General features: G+C 40.4%; 3 protein-coding genes and 1 long non-coding RNA gene across 5 annotated transcripts in view; all 4 read right to left on the bottom strand.

Annotated features, from left to right (window-relative positions):
- Positions 1 to 1,532: 1,532 nt before the first annotated feature.
- On the bottom strand, positions 1,533 to 5,770 carry LOC140370819 (b(0,+)-type amino acid transporter 1). Of its 2 annotated transcripts, none has more exons than XM_072458061.1 (6): positions 5,009 to 5,770; positions 2,868 to 3,001; positions 2,661 to 2,790; positions 2,238 to 2,362; positions 2,062 to 2,149; positions 1,533 to 1,969 (listed from the first exon to the last, which is right to left on the bottom strand). In XM_072458061.1, the coding sequence occupies exons 1-6, from the start codon at positions 5,705 to 5,707 to the stop codon at positions 1,739 to 1,741; spliced, it is 1,407 nt and encodes a 468-aa protein (XP_072314162.1). In that variant the 5' UTR covers positions 5,708 to 5,770; the 3' UTR covers positions 1,533 to 1,738. The 2 variants fall into 2 exon arrangements, with proteins under 2 accessions (XP_072314162.1, XP_072314163.1); XM_072458062.1 differs by lacking the exon at positions 5,009 to 5,770 and adding an exon at positions 3,888 to 4,585.
- A 337-nt stretch (positions 5,771 to 6,107) lies between these two features.
- On the bottom strand, positions 6,108 to 12,643 carry utp25 (UTP25 small subunit processor component). Its single transcript, XM_072457680.1, has 12 exons — positions 12,497 to 12,643; positions 12,272 to 12,311; positions 11,963 to 12,144; positions 11,653 to 11,885; positions 11,491 to 11,579; positions 11,008 to 11,409; positions 10,696 to 10,912; positions 10,415 to 10,617; positions 8,184 to 8,366; positions 6,972 to 7,081; positions 6,657 to 6,902; positions 6,108 to 6,489 (listed from the first exon to the last, which is right to left on the bottom strand). Exons 1-12 carry the CDS (start codon positions 12,595 to 12,597, stop codon positions 6,234 to 6,236), a joined length of 2,262 nt encoding a protein of 753 aa, XP_072313781.1. The 5' UTR covers positions 12,598 to 12,643; the 3' UTR covers positions 6,108 to 6,233.
- Positions 12,644 to 12,869: 226 nt separating this feature from the next.
- The window catches only part of LOC140370691 (uncharacterized), a 592,343-nt gene continuing 587,359 nt past the window's right edge, over positions 12,870 to 17,853 (bottom strand). The window contains exon 2 of the long non-coding RNA XR_011928380.1: positions 12,870 to 13,417. This is a non-coding gene — a long non-coding RNA (uncharacterized lncRNA). The remainder of the gene's footprint in view (positions 13,418 to 17,853) is intronic.
- Positions 14,114 to 16,690, bottom strand: LOC140370870 (transmembrane protein 151B-like). The gene is made up of 2 exons (XM_072458127.1): positions 16,176 to 16,690; positions 14,114 to 15,842 (listed from the first exon to the last, which is right to left on the bottom strand). Exons 1-2 carry the CDS (start codon positions 16,269 to 16,271, stop codon positions 14,433 to 14,435), a joined length of 1,506 nt encoding a protein of 501 aa, XP_072314228.1. The 5' UTR covers positions 16,272 to 16,690; the 3' UTR covers positions 14,114 to 14,432.

The following is a 17,853-nucleotide window of genomic DNA, read 5'->3' as shown; positions in this document are numbered from 1 at the left end:
CCCTGACACTCATAGTTTTCAAGATCGTTTAAAAGAGTAACATGGTCGACTGTGTTTAAAGCAGCAGTCAGGTCTAAAAGTACAAGAATTACCTGAGTCATTAAAAACTGCCCGAATAGCAACGTTAACAGTTGTGACGAGGACAGACCAGAGCTGGTGCAGACCCAAGTGCATTTTTTTAGAGACCATTTACAAATAAAGAGAGATTTTAAAACCACAGCATGCCTCAACATGTTCACTCGGCACCAACCACTCCAGTAACTGCAAGCAGGCACCATTTATAGGCCACTGGGCTAATTGGACCATCCCAATTTTAGGACCAGGTAAATTCATTAGCTTTATCTTAACAGCAAAGATTATTTATTTAATTTACCGTGCACATTTGAATTCTTACGATACATTTTAGAACTGTTAACCCCCTACAACATTCCTCCTATTCTCAAATCATGTTCTACCCGATAATATAATAGATCCATGGTTCTACCCCAGAACCTTCTTAGCGTGTTCTGGCTGCCTGGAGACTTTTTAGGCCGGATCACCAAAAATGGCGGATACCTCAGGTAAAGTCTAAAGTTCAATTATTTGTTACACTGATTAAAAAAAAATACACAAATTTTCTCACAAACCCAAACTTTCAATAAATCCTAAATATTGAAAAACATTGACCTATGCCTAAGCCTATGCCATGGACTGCTACAATACAGTCTAAAGTGGCATTTGTATCTATGAAAGCCGGTAGCTGTGCAATGACGCTTTCCTCTAAAGTCTTACACTAAAGGAGGTCCGGAAACTCCCTGACAAAATTGCTAATAATTCCCCAAACCTCTTATAAAAAAAAGAAAGATTGGACTTCTGTTGGACAGGACGATGGTTTTAGTGTGATAGCAATCCCTGTGAACACAGACAATGACCCTGGCTCAGACTCAAACATTTGAACTTTGGCTATAAATTAATTGACAACATAGACTAATTGTGTGTCGAGCTAGATTTTTACATTGTTCATGTAATGTATATGTTATTTACGGTTTTTGTCATGTCTTGTTTATATGTTAGTGCTACTGGCCCATGCTCCAGTCCAATCCAATAAATTCTGTGTGTGATTATGGCAAAGTGTATTAAAGTGTTTATGTATTAATGCCACTTTATCAATTTAGCATCATGTCAGTCAGTTGAGAAGAAGGAAGTGGTGGGTCTGGTGTAGAGAGACATCTGATGTTTAATAATTTATAGAATAAAAATATAGTGGAAAATATTGCTATTAAAAACATAGCGTCAAATCTACTTGCATAAAGATAGCCAACAGAAAGCATGATACATTTTATTAAGTTTTTAAATACTGTACAGTATATATAATACAAATTATTTGTATTTACAATCTTGCCTTTGCCTTTACAAGCCAAGGAACCAATAAAAACATAAATGACTGATTGACCTTTATCTGATCACATCCCTCAGATAACACTCACAAGGTTGTTGTTGTTGTTGTTGTTGTTGTTGTTGTAGTTTTTGGTAAGAAATATATTCTGTTTGTTTAATCTGAGGGATTCAAACGGATATGACTTTCGAAGGGAAGTCAAAACGTCTTGATTTCTAAAATTGTATCCTGATCTATGAAACCTTGTTTTCCATAAAATGAAGTATAAAAATATGACTACATTCCCAAAATCAATGAAGTGAAACCTAAACTAGCCCAAAGTATACCAAAATTACTGGTTTAATTACTGCAATAATTTCTGTGTCAAATGTTTTTCTCTGCTGGTGCTACTTCTAGTAATAACTGTAGAAACACAGTGAGTTTTGTCAGCAGGCTAGGACATACTTTGTAATGAATTAATGGAATGTAGACGATAACTCCACTGAAGATGAATAAAGCCACATAGAGGTATTCAATTTGTGGACTGTCAATAACAGGAGCCAGTACCAGGAAGACAGCTGCGATGATGACTATGACTGGGAGTATGAGGGGAACCTGCGAAAAGATGAAGAAATAAAGTAAATAAAAAATACATACTTATTTATTTATTTTACAATATCTGTATGATAATGAACAATATCACCAACCCTGTAAGGTCTGGGGAGATCAGGTCGTTTGATCTTAAGATATACAAGTCCACACAGTGTAATTGCATAGAAAAACCAAGCTGTGAAACTAAAATTGCAAGAATAATAAGTGTCAAAGGAATTGTAAAAAAAAAAAAAATATATATATATATATAAATATATTGAGGATGCGCTACCTGAAATAGTTAACAATGCTCTGAAAATCTCCAGGGATGAGAACCAGCAAGGAGACGAATGTGGTGAAAATCAAGGCTGGAGATGGAGTCAGTCTGTATACATGGGCCATGGCCAGAATATCAGGCTGAAATTTGATCAATCAAACAATATACAATTATTATTTATCCCCAAGGGGAAATGAAAGCATAGAGAGCATAATAAATAACACAAAAATGTCTTTGTGCAGTTGCAGCATAACATGTGCTGTACTTCTAAATTAGTTAAAATCCCCAAATATATGAATTACTTTTACACTTGAAACAAATACAAAAAACAAATATACAAAAACTACCCAGTGTGGCTGCAAGAGCATTGATAAGGAGTACTACAAACACAGGAAAAAGGATGTTTGTTTTAAAGGTTGTTGTTAAATTAACCCTTACCATGTGCCCTTCTCTAGCAGCAACAAAGCAAACTCTGCCCCCACTGAAGAATGTCCCGTTAAGAGATCCAAATGCTGACAGCGCAGCAGCCACGGACATGATCCAGCCCCAGCTCCCAAAAACCTTGTTCCTAAAATTAAAAGATACACCGTTTTTTCCCCATATTTGCACCAAAAACAAATGCAGTCCAAAGAGATGCAATCTTACCCCCATGTAACTGCTACTGCATTTGACGTCATCATCTCCTTTGGGGTCATCACAGTGAGGTAGCTGACGTTGACGAGCAGATACAATCCAGTAACCAGGGAAATGGCAATTATAACTGCCCTGGGGAGATTCACCTGGGATACAGAACATTTTAGTGGCACAAATAAAAATAAAAACGTTGATAAAATAAAGAATTCATAACACAAACATACATACGTTTGGGTTATGGATCAATCATAAAGATATAAAAGGCAATGACCCTGTGAAAATGTGTGGGTTCTGGGTTATCACAGGCCCTATGCACTACTACTTATCTAAAAGCGATGTGCCCATCCTGGAGACACCTGTCACGCTAGCAATGTGAAATAAATATGGGAAAGAGTGTCTGGAGTGTATGCCAGTGTGGTTTAATAGATTTGGTTTTCATCTGGAGGATCATTAAGCACGGACAAAATGTATGATTCATGTCAGCTAAATTGTTACATTTAATGAATAGAAATGAAGATTTTGTGATCTCTGTCATGTCTTTGTGATTTTATTGTTTTTCCCCTGTTGTGTGAAGCACTTTGAATTGTCTTGTGTATGAATTGCGCTCTACAAATAAACTTGCCTTGCCTTCTTACATAACATCATAAAGCCTTATCGCAGTTATAAAAGATAACACATCAGTTCTATAGCAACATAGTAAATTTAACAAACCAGCGCTATACTTGATTTTAAAAAGCATCTTTAAGGTAAAGCAAACTAATAAACTATACAAACTGAGTGAAGTACTCAATGACTACACACTTTCTCCAAATATAATTACAGTTTAACCGCCAGAAGAAAAGATTGTGACATTGATAGATCTGACAAACGTGAGCAATGATGTTCCTAGTCAACAGTTCACTACTTTTAAGCTGCTCTTTAACACAGTAACATTAACAGCTGTAATGTAACATAGTTTAATAGTATATACCTGTTTAACTAAACACAATCCAAGCAATGTATTTCATCAGACATTTCTTTGTTAGACCTTACTTCTGGATGTTTGAGCTCCTCCGTTAAAAAGTTCAAAGTATTCCAGCCATCATAGGACCATAACCCTTGGTAAAAGGCTATGCCAATGGACTTCACATCAACATTAGTTCCTTCAAAGGAGTCTAAACTCCCAGTTTTTCCTTGTATAAGCATCACACAGCCTCCCAGGGCAATGACAGTGAGAGCGAGCAGTTTGACAACTGTACAGAGGACTTGGAGGAATGTGGCAGCTCGGACACTTAGACAGTTAACAATTGCCAGAGCCAGGATGCATCCTGCTGCTACACACTTGACCAGCAGCTCTGGAGGGGCACCGTCACTGTAGAAGGGAGACACCACATATTCAGCGGCACTCAGAGCGATCCCTGTGGCACTGGCCGGTCTCATGACATTCACAAAGCTGAAAACAAACAGAAAGGCTGTGACCCTTCCTGTAGTCCGTAGCATGTAAATATAATCTGCTCCAGACTCTGGAATAACTGTGCCCAGCTCAGCATAGCAGAGGCCTCCCAGCATGGCCAGAACCCCACAGGATGCCCAGATGATCAGGCTCGCCGCAGGACTGCCAATAACAGAGAGCACAAACTGAGGAGAGATGAAGATCCCAGAACCGATCATGGTCCCTGCAATGAACGATACTGCTCCCAGCAGTCCCACGTCCCTCTGCATGCTCAACATGTTGTGCTTCTCACTGGCCATCTCTGTGTCACTAACCTCGCACACGGACCTCTTTAAAGCAGCGGCAAGGGCCACAAGATGCCAATGTTTAACCACTCTGGCCACTGTATCGTGTGCACATGACTGATAAATTGTGTTCGATAAATAAACTTGCTTTGCCTATTGGCCCCTTCAAGGAGAGCCAAAACAGTGACCAAACAGGAAAGACTTGCAAACCACGACTTTGACTACTTTTTTGTCATAGTAAACAGTGGCCAAAAACGCATGTTAAGAATTGAATTAACAGATTTTCACACAATTCTGGCTAAATCAAAACGTTGAACTTTAATTTACTGTAAATGCACTATATATTTATCTACATTAGTTGTTGCTCATTTTTTATTATTATACTACATTACAAATAAAATATTCCAGTGCTTCATTTAAACTTTTCTCTACCTTACCTCAGGACGCTTGAGCTCCTCAGTCACATAGTTGAGATTGTTCCAGCCATCATAGGACCACAGCCCCTGGTAGAAAGCAATACCAATAGGATTGATTCCAACATTTGTATTTTCAAAAGAGTCCTGAAAGTTTTCTGTGTGTCCTTGAAATAGCATGACCACACCTCCTACGATTATTACAGCCAGAGCCAGAACTTTAGCCACCATAAAGAACACCTGGACTGACATGGAGAAGCGCACATTGAGGCAGTTCACAGTGGCCAGGACCAGGATGGCCACAGCTGCCACACACTTGACCAGCAGCACTGGAGGAGGGCACTCTGGGTAGAAAGGAGCCACAACATACTGGGCAAAGCTAAGCGCTATACCAGCCACTCCAGCCGGCCTGACAAACAGCACAGAGCTAAAGATCAACATGAAGGCCACCACAGGTCCTGAGGTCTGCAGGATGTAGGTGTATTCTCCACCTGACTCTTTAATGACGGTGCCCAGCTCTGCATAGCAGAAAGACGCCAGTATCACCAAGAGTCCGCAACATGCCCACACCACCAGACTGGCCCCGGGGCTGCCGATGGTGAACAGCACCGTCTGTGGAGACATGAAGATCCCAGAACCAATCATGGTTCCTCCGATGAGGGACACCGCTCCGACCAACCCCACTTCACGCTTCAGGCTCAGTTTCTTCGTCTTTTCATCCATGATAACAGCACCTGGTGTCGAACACCTTTCACACAGAGAAGATCTATGGTAATTGTGTGACCAAAGTCAGAGTTGACCAACCTGGGGAGTTAATAATTAAAGAGGCGTGTCTTAAAACGCATATACAGGTCTAATTATACAGTGAGTACACATGTGAATTTACACGTGTGTATTTTGGGATCAGAGAAAATTGTAGTAAAAGACAGTATTTACATTAATGTAAGTTACAAATGTGATGTGTGATTTTATACAAGCCAGTAGTGATGACAGGTCACTAATGTGATTATGTTGATCCTAAGTATGTCTACAGTGTTTCTAACCTTGATGATTCTGAGTTGTAGTTTTTTTGAAATACCGTTCTTCTATAATCCAATGTTAAAAATCAAGAAAAAGACAGAGGTTTACAACATCATCATTTAAAAAGTTTATTGAACTGTAACGGTACCAGGTTTCTTAGTCACAGCCGTGGTATTGGCTTGGGGCCAATATAAAAGATCTTCGGAGTGATCCCCCTCTTACATCTTGCTCATGGAGCTTTGTCCTCTGCTCCAGTGACAAAAAGGTGAACTGACTTGTTTGAATGCAGCATCTGTCCGGCTCTCTGAGCTCCAGTGATGGCAGCCAGTTTGTGGGCATCATAGCGCGAGTAGAGGGCAGTGCATGTCCAGCTGGCCTGCTTGTCTTGACCCCCCTCGGAGAGCATATTACACATCTCACTGTAGAAATGTGGGTAAGACGGTAGTCCATAGAATATCAAGTTCTGAATCCCTTTAATTGCATATCTAGAGAAAGGGAAATGATCACATGAAAATATTTAGGTTATGGCTAAAGTGCTTATTCCCAATTGAGTATGGCTAGTTAACCCCGTGCATAATAACAGTTGTACTTTGAACTTATTAACTTACACGTTTCTAGTAAATCAGATTACAAGGACCATCATGCCACTGACCTTTTGTAATAGTGGAAGCGTTCTGTAAAGAGCATAAACTGCTTATCTCCTTTCTGAAAGAAGTGTCTGGACCTGGACACCTCAGACTTGCTGGAGTACTCGCAGATGCTAGCAAAGTTAAGCTCTTCTTTTTTCATGTAGTTTCGTAAACGGACATAATCAAAGTAAGACGGAATGTAGATCATTGTATGAGACATGACCGAGTCCTTGTATTGAGGAAGCACTTTGTCCACAAAGAACTGGAACCTACAAGAAAGCAGAAAGAATTGAATGTCTTCATCCTGAAATTTAGAAATGTTGCATTTATTTTCTTACCGAGCATCCTGATCCATAAAACTGTCTGAATGGAACATTTGAAATACATGAGGCAGCTGAACCAACACCTGGCAGATGGAGCCAGTTTTTGGAATGTTTTTTACAACAACCTACAATGAAAAACAATCAAATACAACAATTTGTACCATCCAAGAAAAACAATATTTTCTCGTTAAAATTAAATTCTCTAAAGTAAGCCTTAATTGATGAACAGAGACTTAATTAAGCGTGCAAGACTTGGAGTGAACATCTGATTTCTGACGTGTGATATTCATTCATTTTCTACGGCTTGTTCTCGTTAGTGTTCCCGGGTGACTGGAGCCTATCCCAGTGATGTTGGGCCTTAATGTTTGATATAAACAACAATATCAGATAGATAAACCTGACTATCCTAGAGCTGGGCTTACTGGGCCTCCTCTGGCTCAGGTTCCTCGCACAGTGTGAGCAGGTGACTGTATCCGCACAGTGCACTTACTCCCGTCGTGAGCTTGGCCTGTCCTCGTATGAGCTTGCACTGTGCAAGTTTAGAACAAAATCGCATTGTAAGCTAAGCTTTGTCTATTGATACCTTTCAGTGACATCTCTTCGTTTTTCTGGGGGTTAGTTACCATGGCGATTACATTACACAAGCATGAGAAAACTGCCTCATCTAGGAGGTCTGAGAGAAAATGCTCAAGAGAAAATGCAAAATGGATTTAACATATTTTTAGCCTGTGGTCAATAATAGGATTCATTATCCATTAAGGATTAGAATGAAGTTAGAGGGACTGAAAAACAGTGTTTTTTGAAAAAGACTTGGTTAACAGCACAAATCAGCTCACCTGTTGTAGTTCCAATTAAATCCTTTCTTTATGGTCAGATTGTGTTAAAACAGACTAAAGTCTAACTTGAGTAACAGAGTTTCAGACAGAGCAGTGCCTCCAGTTAGCTTCACACATCCAAGGAATGTTGATAACATCACGTGAAAAGTATCAATATTAATTTAGAGATAAACTAAAACATATAGTACAGCCAGAATGACTCCATAATTCTAGTTTTTCCATTTTGAGAGCCTCTGTCCCGACTATGATTAACAATTTAAGTGTGTGGTTTGCTCTATTAGCTCTTAATTGCAACCTATGATATAATTGAGGGGCAAACTCAGATGCAGGTTCAACCAAAATTGGCACTTGGTCGTTTGGTAGCTGACGTAAAGGGATTACAGTGACCCACCTGGCCTCTGTAGTTGGTACAGTGCTTGGAGAGGATGTTGTTGATTTGTGGGTCCTGTATAGAGCTGAACACCAGTGTCTGTCTGTAGTGCGTGGCCCAGTTATTAAGGTTCCACATTCTCACTCTGGAGAAGTCCACCCCATGAGAGTCCAGAGGCTGTAGGTTCATATGCCTCATCACATGCTGCATACATGGAAAAGAGAAGGGCATCAACATAAACTATTGATTTGTGTGTATGTGTATGTATGTATGTATGTATAAACACACACACATACATATACACATACATATATATATACACATATATATACATATATATACACATATATATAATATATATATATATACATATATATATACATATATATACATACATATACACACACATATATATACATATACACACACATATATATATATATACATATACACATATATATATATATATATACACATATACACACATATATATATGTATAAATGTATATGTATATATATATATATATGTGTGTGTGTGTATATATATACATACACACACACACACATATATATATATATATATATACATACATACACATACATATATATATATACATACATATATATATACATATATATATACACATACATATATATATACATACATACATATATATACATATGTGTGTGTGTGTGTGTGTGTATGTATATATACATATATATATACATACATATATATATACATACATACATATACATATGTGTGTGTGTGTGTGTGTGTGTGTATGTATGTATGTATATGTGTATATATATATATATATATATATATATGTATGTGTGTGTGTGTGTGTGTGTATGTATATATATATATGTGTATATATATATATATATATATATATACACATACATATATACTTAATTACTATTATATATTATAGTAGTATAGTATTATATATTATAGTATATTATAGTATTATTAAATACTAAAATTATATATATATATATATATATATATATATATATATATATATAGAATTTAGGGCTGCACAATGTCACAATTGAATCAAAATCACAATTTGAGTTTGCGAAATTATCAAATCGCAAAGGCTCAGAGAAGACTGTTTGTGGACGTTAGAGCTGGAACCACAAGAAATCCACAGATGCTCTGAGAGGAACACATCACAACCAGAGCAAACCTGGACAGATCAGCGTTAGACGGTACAGGTAAAGACGTTTTACACAGATCAGAATGTACAGTAATAAATAATGAACAAGTGGGGGACAAGGGACAAGTGAAAATGCTGTGAGCTCTGACAGCCCTGAGTCCTCTGCCCACACTAATGTGGGCTGATGAGTTGGACAGAGTGTGGTGATGAATACAAACAAGAATGCACTCATTCTATTCACTTGGCTGCATGAAAAGCTATAGTTTATCACTAAACTTAAACTGCTTAAAATATAAAAAATAGTGAGCAGAGTTAGCAGCAACAGGTGCATGTATGATCCGCTTATGGATGAATATGGACTAAAACGCTGTATTCTCTTTCACATGCTGCAGGTTTGTGCAAAATTATGTCCATATATGACAAATACTTTAAAAAGCTATTACATTTTTAAACACACGTCAAGCTATATTTGGCCCGTGACCCACCCTGCGCAGCAACATAACCCACAACATGAACTTAACTAAATATCCTGTAATATTAAAGAAAGAAAAAAAGACACTGAAATGTCTGAGATGCTTGTATTAGTTTCTCAATTTGTTATTATGTCTTCTCTCAAATGTTGTTGACAATATGCACAAACGCAACTGCTATACTGTTCAGAAAAATGTTACTCGTGTCCTCGTGTCGGATCTCTCCTTCACTGGAACTCCTCCAGGTTTCTACGCTTTTTTCCCAAAGAGGTTTTTTTTGTAGTTTTTCCTGGCCGAGAAGGAGAGTCTAAGGACAGAGGACCCTGGGACATCGTCCCTCGCCACCACAGACATTGTCTGACTCCATCGCCACCACAGACATTGTTGATTAATTTCTCCCTGTGGCCCTCAGAGGCAACTGTTGTTGTGATTTTGGGCCTTACAAAAATAAATTGATTTGATTTGATGATTTGATACTCTTTACCAAAATTGTCCAGCCCTAATATTATTCAAACAAATGTATCATCTTGTCAATTTTGGGCACATAACAAACACAGACACACATAGTATTATCAATTTAAAATAAGTGTTATTCATGGGAAATGGTCCTACTTACCAGAACATGTTCCCAGTTCTGCATCAGAAATACGTCAGCCTGGTCCACCACTAAAACCTCTATTGAAGAAAGAAAGTCGAAGTCCCTTTTACTCTCCCCTTCAGCTCCCAGCACCGTGCGAAGGCCCAAAGGAGACGCAATGATAATGTCTGACGAATAGAACGGCGCATACAGACGCACGCTGCTTCTGATAATTGACAGAGCTGGTGTAAAAAGAGGAGAGTTACTACCAGACAAACTTTCTATTCTGCTCGGTCAACGTGTATTTCAATTAGTTGTACCAATTCTGAAATGGTCGTCCACGTTGCCAGAAAAGACAGCACGGTAATCGTCTGGCCGCTTTAAATTAGACGGTTTGTCATCTGGCTCTTCACCGAATTCTTCCTTGAACCTCTTCTTATTGTTCACCACTATCTTTTTGTTTTTAGTTCCTAACAAATCAATTAGAGTTTGGACAACATGCAACGCTGCACCTCGAAATGGCACAAGAATCAAGACCTGGAAAATGTATAATGTGCTTTAGAAAAAAGAAGAAACCACTGTATTGTATAATAAAGCCTGCATTGAAACATCCTTTAAAAGTACTTATTTACCTTTGGTCTGGTTAGCCCTTGGTCCCGTGGGTCATCCTGTGGCTCAGCGCCTGCTTTAGTTTGACTTTTCTGCTCTCGTAGTTGAGCATTGTGAGCCAAGACCTGGGAATTTGCTTTCAAAACGTGGTTGAGCACATGGACGCAATAAGCACTGCGGACCTGTGGGCCTTGTTTGATTGGACACATTTCAGGGTCGTAGAGGTCCTGGTAGGAGCCCATGATCGACAGCAGCTCAATTTGGAGTTGACTAATCTCTTCTGGGGTGTCAAAAGTCTGGTTCAAATCCTTCCACGATGTTTCAATGAGTTTATGGAAAGCTGGGAGGTGTGCGTCCTTTTGAGCGCCGACGACACCAAACCTCTCGAGTGGACTGGTGCAAAGAAGAGTTCCCAGTTTTGGCCACTGCAGAAAGTGAATGATGCACAGACAAAATTACAAGCTGAATATACAATCTTTGGTATAGATCTTGGACATATACCGTACCTTAACCTGGGTTTTCACTTTGCTGCCTGCTGTGATTTTCTCAATATCTGCCTCGCTGAGCTCCGTGTCCAAATGTTGTGCAAACAAATCTAAGCGACGACGACAACAGAGAAAATGTCAAAAATCAGCAAACTATATAATTTCTGGGGATTTTCATTTCACCTTTATCAGTTTTCTGCTTGTTTTCCGCATCTTCGTCTTCCTTCTCCTCGTCCTCACGTTCAAAGTTGTTCTCCAGGCAAAAGTGAGACTCATTTTCCTTGTCAATAAACTCTCCGTCAGCCGGTTCATTCTCCTCCAAATTGGCCTTCACTTCAGTCGACTGTCCATTGTCATCCGCCTCTGGCTCCGGATCGACTTCTTCACTTTCAGCTCCTTCGTCACTGCCTGCGACATCGATAGGTTAATTTGATAATTGCTCAATTACAATGCAATTATACCTAACAATCGTAATAGATCAAATTGTAGCGTGCCTTCACTGACAAGCTCCTCGTCCTCTTCTTCGTCTTCATCACTGCTGTCTTCCTCCTCACTCAGGGCCTGAGTTGGGTCCAGCGTCGAAAGCAGTTTTTGATAAGCAGTCTTCTGTTCTGGCTCCTCATCGTCATCCTCGAGTTCTTCATCCTGCAGGTTGGGTCGCTCTGGACTATCAGGCTGCAATTGAGAGAAGAAGATAACATAACTATTCAGTGTTTTAACGTAGTGCCAATAGCTAGTCACCATGATCAAATCTCACGCTGCCAATACATTGAAATAATCTCAAAATGCAAGTTGCACTCACCAGCTCTACTACTTGAGTTCCTTCCGGTCTTTCGTTGACTCTAAAGCACATATCAATGAAATAAGTTTTGATTCTGCATTGTGTGTTACTATTTATTACAAGATACAAAAGCTTACGACTACGAGACTGATTGCTAAAAACAACTGCATCCCTGTGCAGTTGTGCTCGCATTTGCATCGTCAAAATCTCTTCCTTTCTGTGGGATAAGATGCTGAAAGTGCTTACATGTCATGAAAAGGGTGCTCCTCTCCAAACTCCTTAAGATGTTTCTTTTGTTTTTTGGATAAACTAGTGAAAACGGACTTGTTCTGCTTCCTCTTCCCCATGTTGACACTTTTGAAGAACACGTGTTTTCTTCTTTGACAGAGTCTTCGTTCGAGCGGAGCGTTTGACTGCCCCTACAGGATGGGAGCAGAATTGCATTTATCGACTGAAAAAAGTTTATTTTGTGTTATTTTTTATTGTAATACAAAGTTTAAGTATTCGACTAATGTAGTAAACTGAGATGGTTTAAACAGAAGTTGGCAATATTTGTTTTATGGTCAAAACCCAACAAGCAGCATATGAGGAAAATAAAATGTAATGGGCTATTAAATACATGAGTTTATTGCACTAGTTATTTTCCCAGTGTAGATAAATACAATTACAGTTTGAAAGGTAATCAATAAATGTACACAATCAATTCTATTGAGATTAGTATTTAAAGTATCAATATTATCACATTGGCCTTGGTCATTTGTACTGTAAGTAGAAATACATATCACTGCATTCATTTGCATAAGAAATATACATTAACATTCACATGTTTCTACAATTCACAATGTCTATTTACTTCCAAGTGCATAATAGGTGGCACTCATGAACACAATGATGACAATAGATTATTGTGTTCTTTGGAGGCAACCTATATCATGGCATGTAAACATAAATATACACCCTTGCATATACTGTGCACATTTCTGTAGTCAGACCACATTCTGTAGTCAGACCACACTCCGTACACAGAGGAGTAGATTAGCCCAAGACTGACATTTCCGTGTATTATCAATAGACTTACAACAAACTTTACAATATGATCGCGGAATTCGGTTTTCAGATAATACCACATGCGACGATTCATCGTATTTCTGCTGCTAAACACAAAACCTTGGGTATGCATATTTGTATTAATCTCAACAACATCCAAATATTGGATATTATATGTAAACATCATTTGTGATCAAAAGTTTCACAGGAAAACCAGAGTGATGCAAGCAATCCAATCAATGTGCCTATTAATTACACACACAATGTTGTGTTTTGTGGTATTGTTTCCTTTGAGAAAGAAAGGGTAGTTTGTATAAGAGCACACATAGTCAGGCCATATTTTGATAAAACTGTAAACATTGGTGTTGCAAGTTACTGCACACTATTTAATGGAATACAACTTTATGAATATGTTGTAACAGAAAGAGGTATTCTTTGTAAATTGTTTAAAAATATGAAGTATGTGTGTAGCAATAGAAGGCATGACATCACCTGGATCAAAATGGGTGAAAATGAATATGTAAAATAGCAAATTACATTTTATCACAATAGGTTGCGTCAATGTTAAATCATTTGATGATGACATAGTTTCAAATGGTGGCAGAGGCCTTTTTAACTCTATGGGAGATTCACTGTTTTTGAAAGTTTTGTTTCATGTAGATAGGCCCAGTAGCTACAGAGATATAAATCATAAACAAGATGAACAAATATACAATCTGTAAAGTTTACTATAGACTTCTGACCTGTTCTTAGGTCAGTATAGTTAAACTATTTAAAAAAAATAATGTGATCACATGAACACAACCTATTGATCCCAAGTTTGACATGTTTGATGGTATTGCTTTATTGACAGCCTTAACAGTCTTGATTTTAGCTACCTAAATTTAATCTAAATTGTCATTTTGAAGGTGGGACGTGCTCATGTCTGTGACCCCAAAGGAACATGAGGTAATTGCTGTGGCAGGATCACTTCATTAACAGTCGCTTTTTCTTTGTTTTTCAGTGGAAGCCATGGAGATGTCTGTTCGAATTTTGCACAGGTCTTATTGCTTTGGTAATTCAAACATTCAGAATGCAATGATCACTTTTAGATTGGCACAGTCCGTATTACTACATGCCTGTGTGTAGTGCATAATCATAGAGAGGTCTCCACACACGAGCTGTTTCTGTGGAAGGACCTGTGACCGTGGCAGTTCTCACTGCAATGTACAATGAGCACAGGGTAACACAGTGCATCCTCATATTCCGGTGGCTCCTCTTCATCTGTGGTGTGGCGCTCGGACAGACAGCGCGTGTTCTCACTTGGGCTCTCCGGGTCATCCAGGCTGCCACTCCTCCAGAAGCAGCTACGCTGAGAGCCATAGCGCTGGGCCAGAGAGAAGCGGCTGCCGCTGAAAGGTATCCTGGAGCTGCCCCCTGTGCAGATGCTGAGGGCGCTCCTGGAAAACACTGAGGAGCAGCTGATGGCTCTGTGGCAGCGCTCACAGTTCTGACGAATCCCACTGAAACTGGAGGGGCACGTGGCAAGGTCCATGAGGCCGGCCTCAGAGTAACTCGGCACCAGCTGCTGGTTAGAACGGATGTGCCACTCCAACTCAGTGCTGTCTATGGTGTTAACTCGAGGGATACGTCGCCAGTATGGCCGCTCATCACAGGGAGTCACAGGGACATAGTCATGACCAAAGAGCTTCTCTACTCGATAGTGCACATAGGCAGTGCGGTATTCTGTGAAGACTCTGAGGGGCCAGGAGAAAGTGAGGAAAGAGGAAAACCAGAAGACATACTGGGACAGATACCAGGGGTGGTGCTCTGGGTCTGACAGCACCAGCACATACTCCTTCAGGTCAATGTTCTTGAGGTGCATGCCTTCCCGTGCCTCCATGTAGTCATCCAGGCCTTCATTGTCTGTGAAAAACCTTGCTCTTTGTGTAAGGTATGAATTCTCTGATTCTACATTGGCAAAGCTAAAGCACTTAGTAAAACGCATCTTTGTGAGAGCAGACTTCTCTAGGCCCACCAGCTGTTTTGAAACATCTTTAACCCGGCAGTGACTGTAATCAAACTCAGCCTCTGCCACGTGTGTGTTCACACGTTCATGGTACACCTGGGTACTGGTGTATGCATCTCCGTTGCGATAGCGAGTGACTTGCCGCGTCCGTCGGACATAGTGGTAGCTTATGGCCTTCCACCAAATACATGGTTTGGCCTGTTGCATTCTCTGGATGCGTTCATAGATGCCCTCCACATCTACTTTGTGCTGAAGTTCATTTTTCACGTGGCAGTGCCAGCACTCCACCAGGTACACCAGGTAGAGCATACCCAGAAGAGCCAGAGGGATGTAGATGTAGCCATCGGAGCAGGGACTGTCATGGTACATCATAGACTTTCCTTTGAACGCGCTGTCAAAGGTGAGCCTGGTCACCTTGGTCACATGACACCACACCATGGCTCCGATGCAGCCATACATGAGGACAGAGAGGATCAGGCATTTCCAAAAACTCTCTCTGCACAAGGACTTGCTCAGAGACTGTTTGAGGGGCTTTTGCTGTTGAGCAAAAACAGAACACAATTAGTTTTCATTTGACTACATTTTGACCAAATATTTCATGATAAAAAAATCAATATAATCACACAAAGTGCATACCATACCCCAAACAGGCTAATGTCTATTTCACAACCTATTAATTCTGTGGGGCTTTGCATTGAATTATTTTAGATCCTCACATAATATCCATGAGGCCATAATTGAGCACATCAGGGACCATAATCATTCATCCTTGTGTTCCTGACGGTGCAGACACAGAAGCCCTGCGACACATTTTGGACAAACAGCGCCGCCATCAAAGGCTTTTGTACTTTTCACGACAGGCTAAATTACCTCTTCTCTGGCGTCCTCCTCTTCCCCGGCGTCCTCCTCGGGCACGGGGGTGGTGCTGGTCTCAGTGGTCGTCGCTGCCGCGGCTGGAGGGGACATGGTCCAAACCAAAAGCTTTAACGAAAGGGCGCGAGTAAAGGGAGATTTCACTAAGCTACGAGGATGGATCTGACAGCCGTAAATCACATCATTTCCAGTGAGCGCGCTCAATTGGGTCCGATGGCGGCATGACGCGACAGATGAAAGAAAGCACCCCAAAAGCAGATGTGCTCCAGCGGCTGGAGGATGAAAACACAGGAGGTGTGTCTGGTCTAGAGCAAAAGCCGCATCCTCCGTCGGCTGTCAGTGCCGCAGTAACATGATCAGCTCAGTCCACAAAAGGCTACACTTTCCCCCTGGACCAGTCGTGTGATCAACGGCCCATAAGGTGTCGTCGTCAGCGGGTTAAGCTGAGCTGAACCGAGACGAGCGGGAGTCAGTGCCGGAGAGGGCTGCTGCATGAGGAGGGCAGGTGTAACGGGAGCGGGCTGCGCTCCGAGACGAGAGGGGAACTTAAAGGGGAAGCTGTCGTCTCAGGCTCATATTTACTAAGGCTGTGAGCAAAAATGTAATAAATAGGGGTGAATCAAAAAGGCTACACTACGCCCTGCTGAAGGAAAAATAATGATAATGTGGAACAAACCAGCAACCAGCATGCCTTACCAGCAAGACCAGTATTAGACCAGCATCAGACCAGTATTAGACCAGTATTAGACCAGCATCAGACCAGTATTAGACCAGTATTAGACCAGCATCAGACCAGTATTAGACCAGTATTAGACCAGCATCAGACCAGCATTAGATCAGTATTAGACCAGTATCAGACCAGCATCAGACCAGCATCAGACCAGTATTAGACCAGTATTAGACCAGCATCAGACCAGCATTAGATCAGTATTAGACCAGTATCAGACCAGCATCAGACCAGCATCAGACCAGTATTAGACCAGCATCAGACCAGTATTAGACCAGTATTAGACCAGCATCAGACCAGTATTAGACCAGTATTAGACCAGCATCAGACCAGTATTAGACCAGTATTAGACCAGCATCAGACCAGCATTAGATCAGTATTAGACCAGTATCAGACCAGCATCAGACCAGTATTAGACCAGTATTAGACCAGCATCAGACCAGTATTAGACCAGTATCAGACCAGCATCAGAGCAGTATTAGACCAGTATTAGACCAGCATCAGACCAGCATTAGATCAGCATCAGACCAGTATTAGACCAGCATCAGACCTGTATTAGACCAGTATTAGACTTGTATTAGACCTGTATTAGACCAGTATTAGATCAGCATCAGACCAGTATTAGACCAGCATCAGACCTGTATTAGACCAGTATTAGACCTGTATTAGACCAGTATTAGACCAGCATCAGACCAGTATTAGACCAGTATTAGACCAGCATGAGACCAGTATTAGACCAGTATTAGACCAGTATTAGACCAGCATGAGACCAGCATTAGATCAGCATCAGACCAGTATTAGACCAGTATTAGACCAGCATCAGACCTGTATTAGACCAGTATTAGACTTGTATTAGACCTGTATTAGACCAGTATTAGATCAGCATCAGACCAGTATTAGACCAGCATCAGACCAGTATTAGACCAGCATCAGACCTGTATTAGACCA

This window comes from Eucyclogobius newberryi, unplaced genomic scaffold (assembly GCF_026437365.1).
Source record: "Eucyclogobius newberryi isolate DKJ021-1_F unplaced genomic scaffold, fEucNew1.0.hap1 SCAF_21, whole genome shotgun sequence".
Taxonomy (NCBI): domain Eukaryota; kingdom Metazoa; phylum Chordata; class Actinopteri; order Gobiiformes; family Gobiidae; genus Eucyclogobius; species Eucyclogobius newberryi.
The sequence above is the reverse complement of the archived record's forward strand: the minus strand, read 5'-3'. Positions and strand labels throughout refer to the sequence as shown.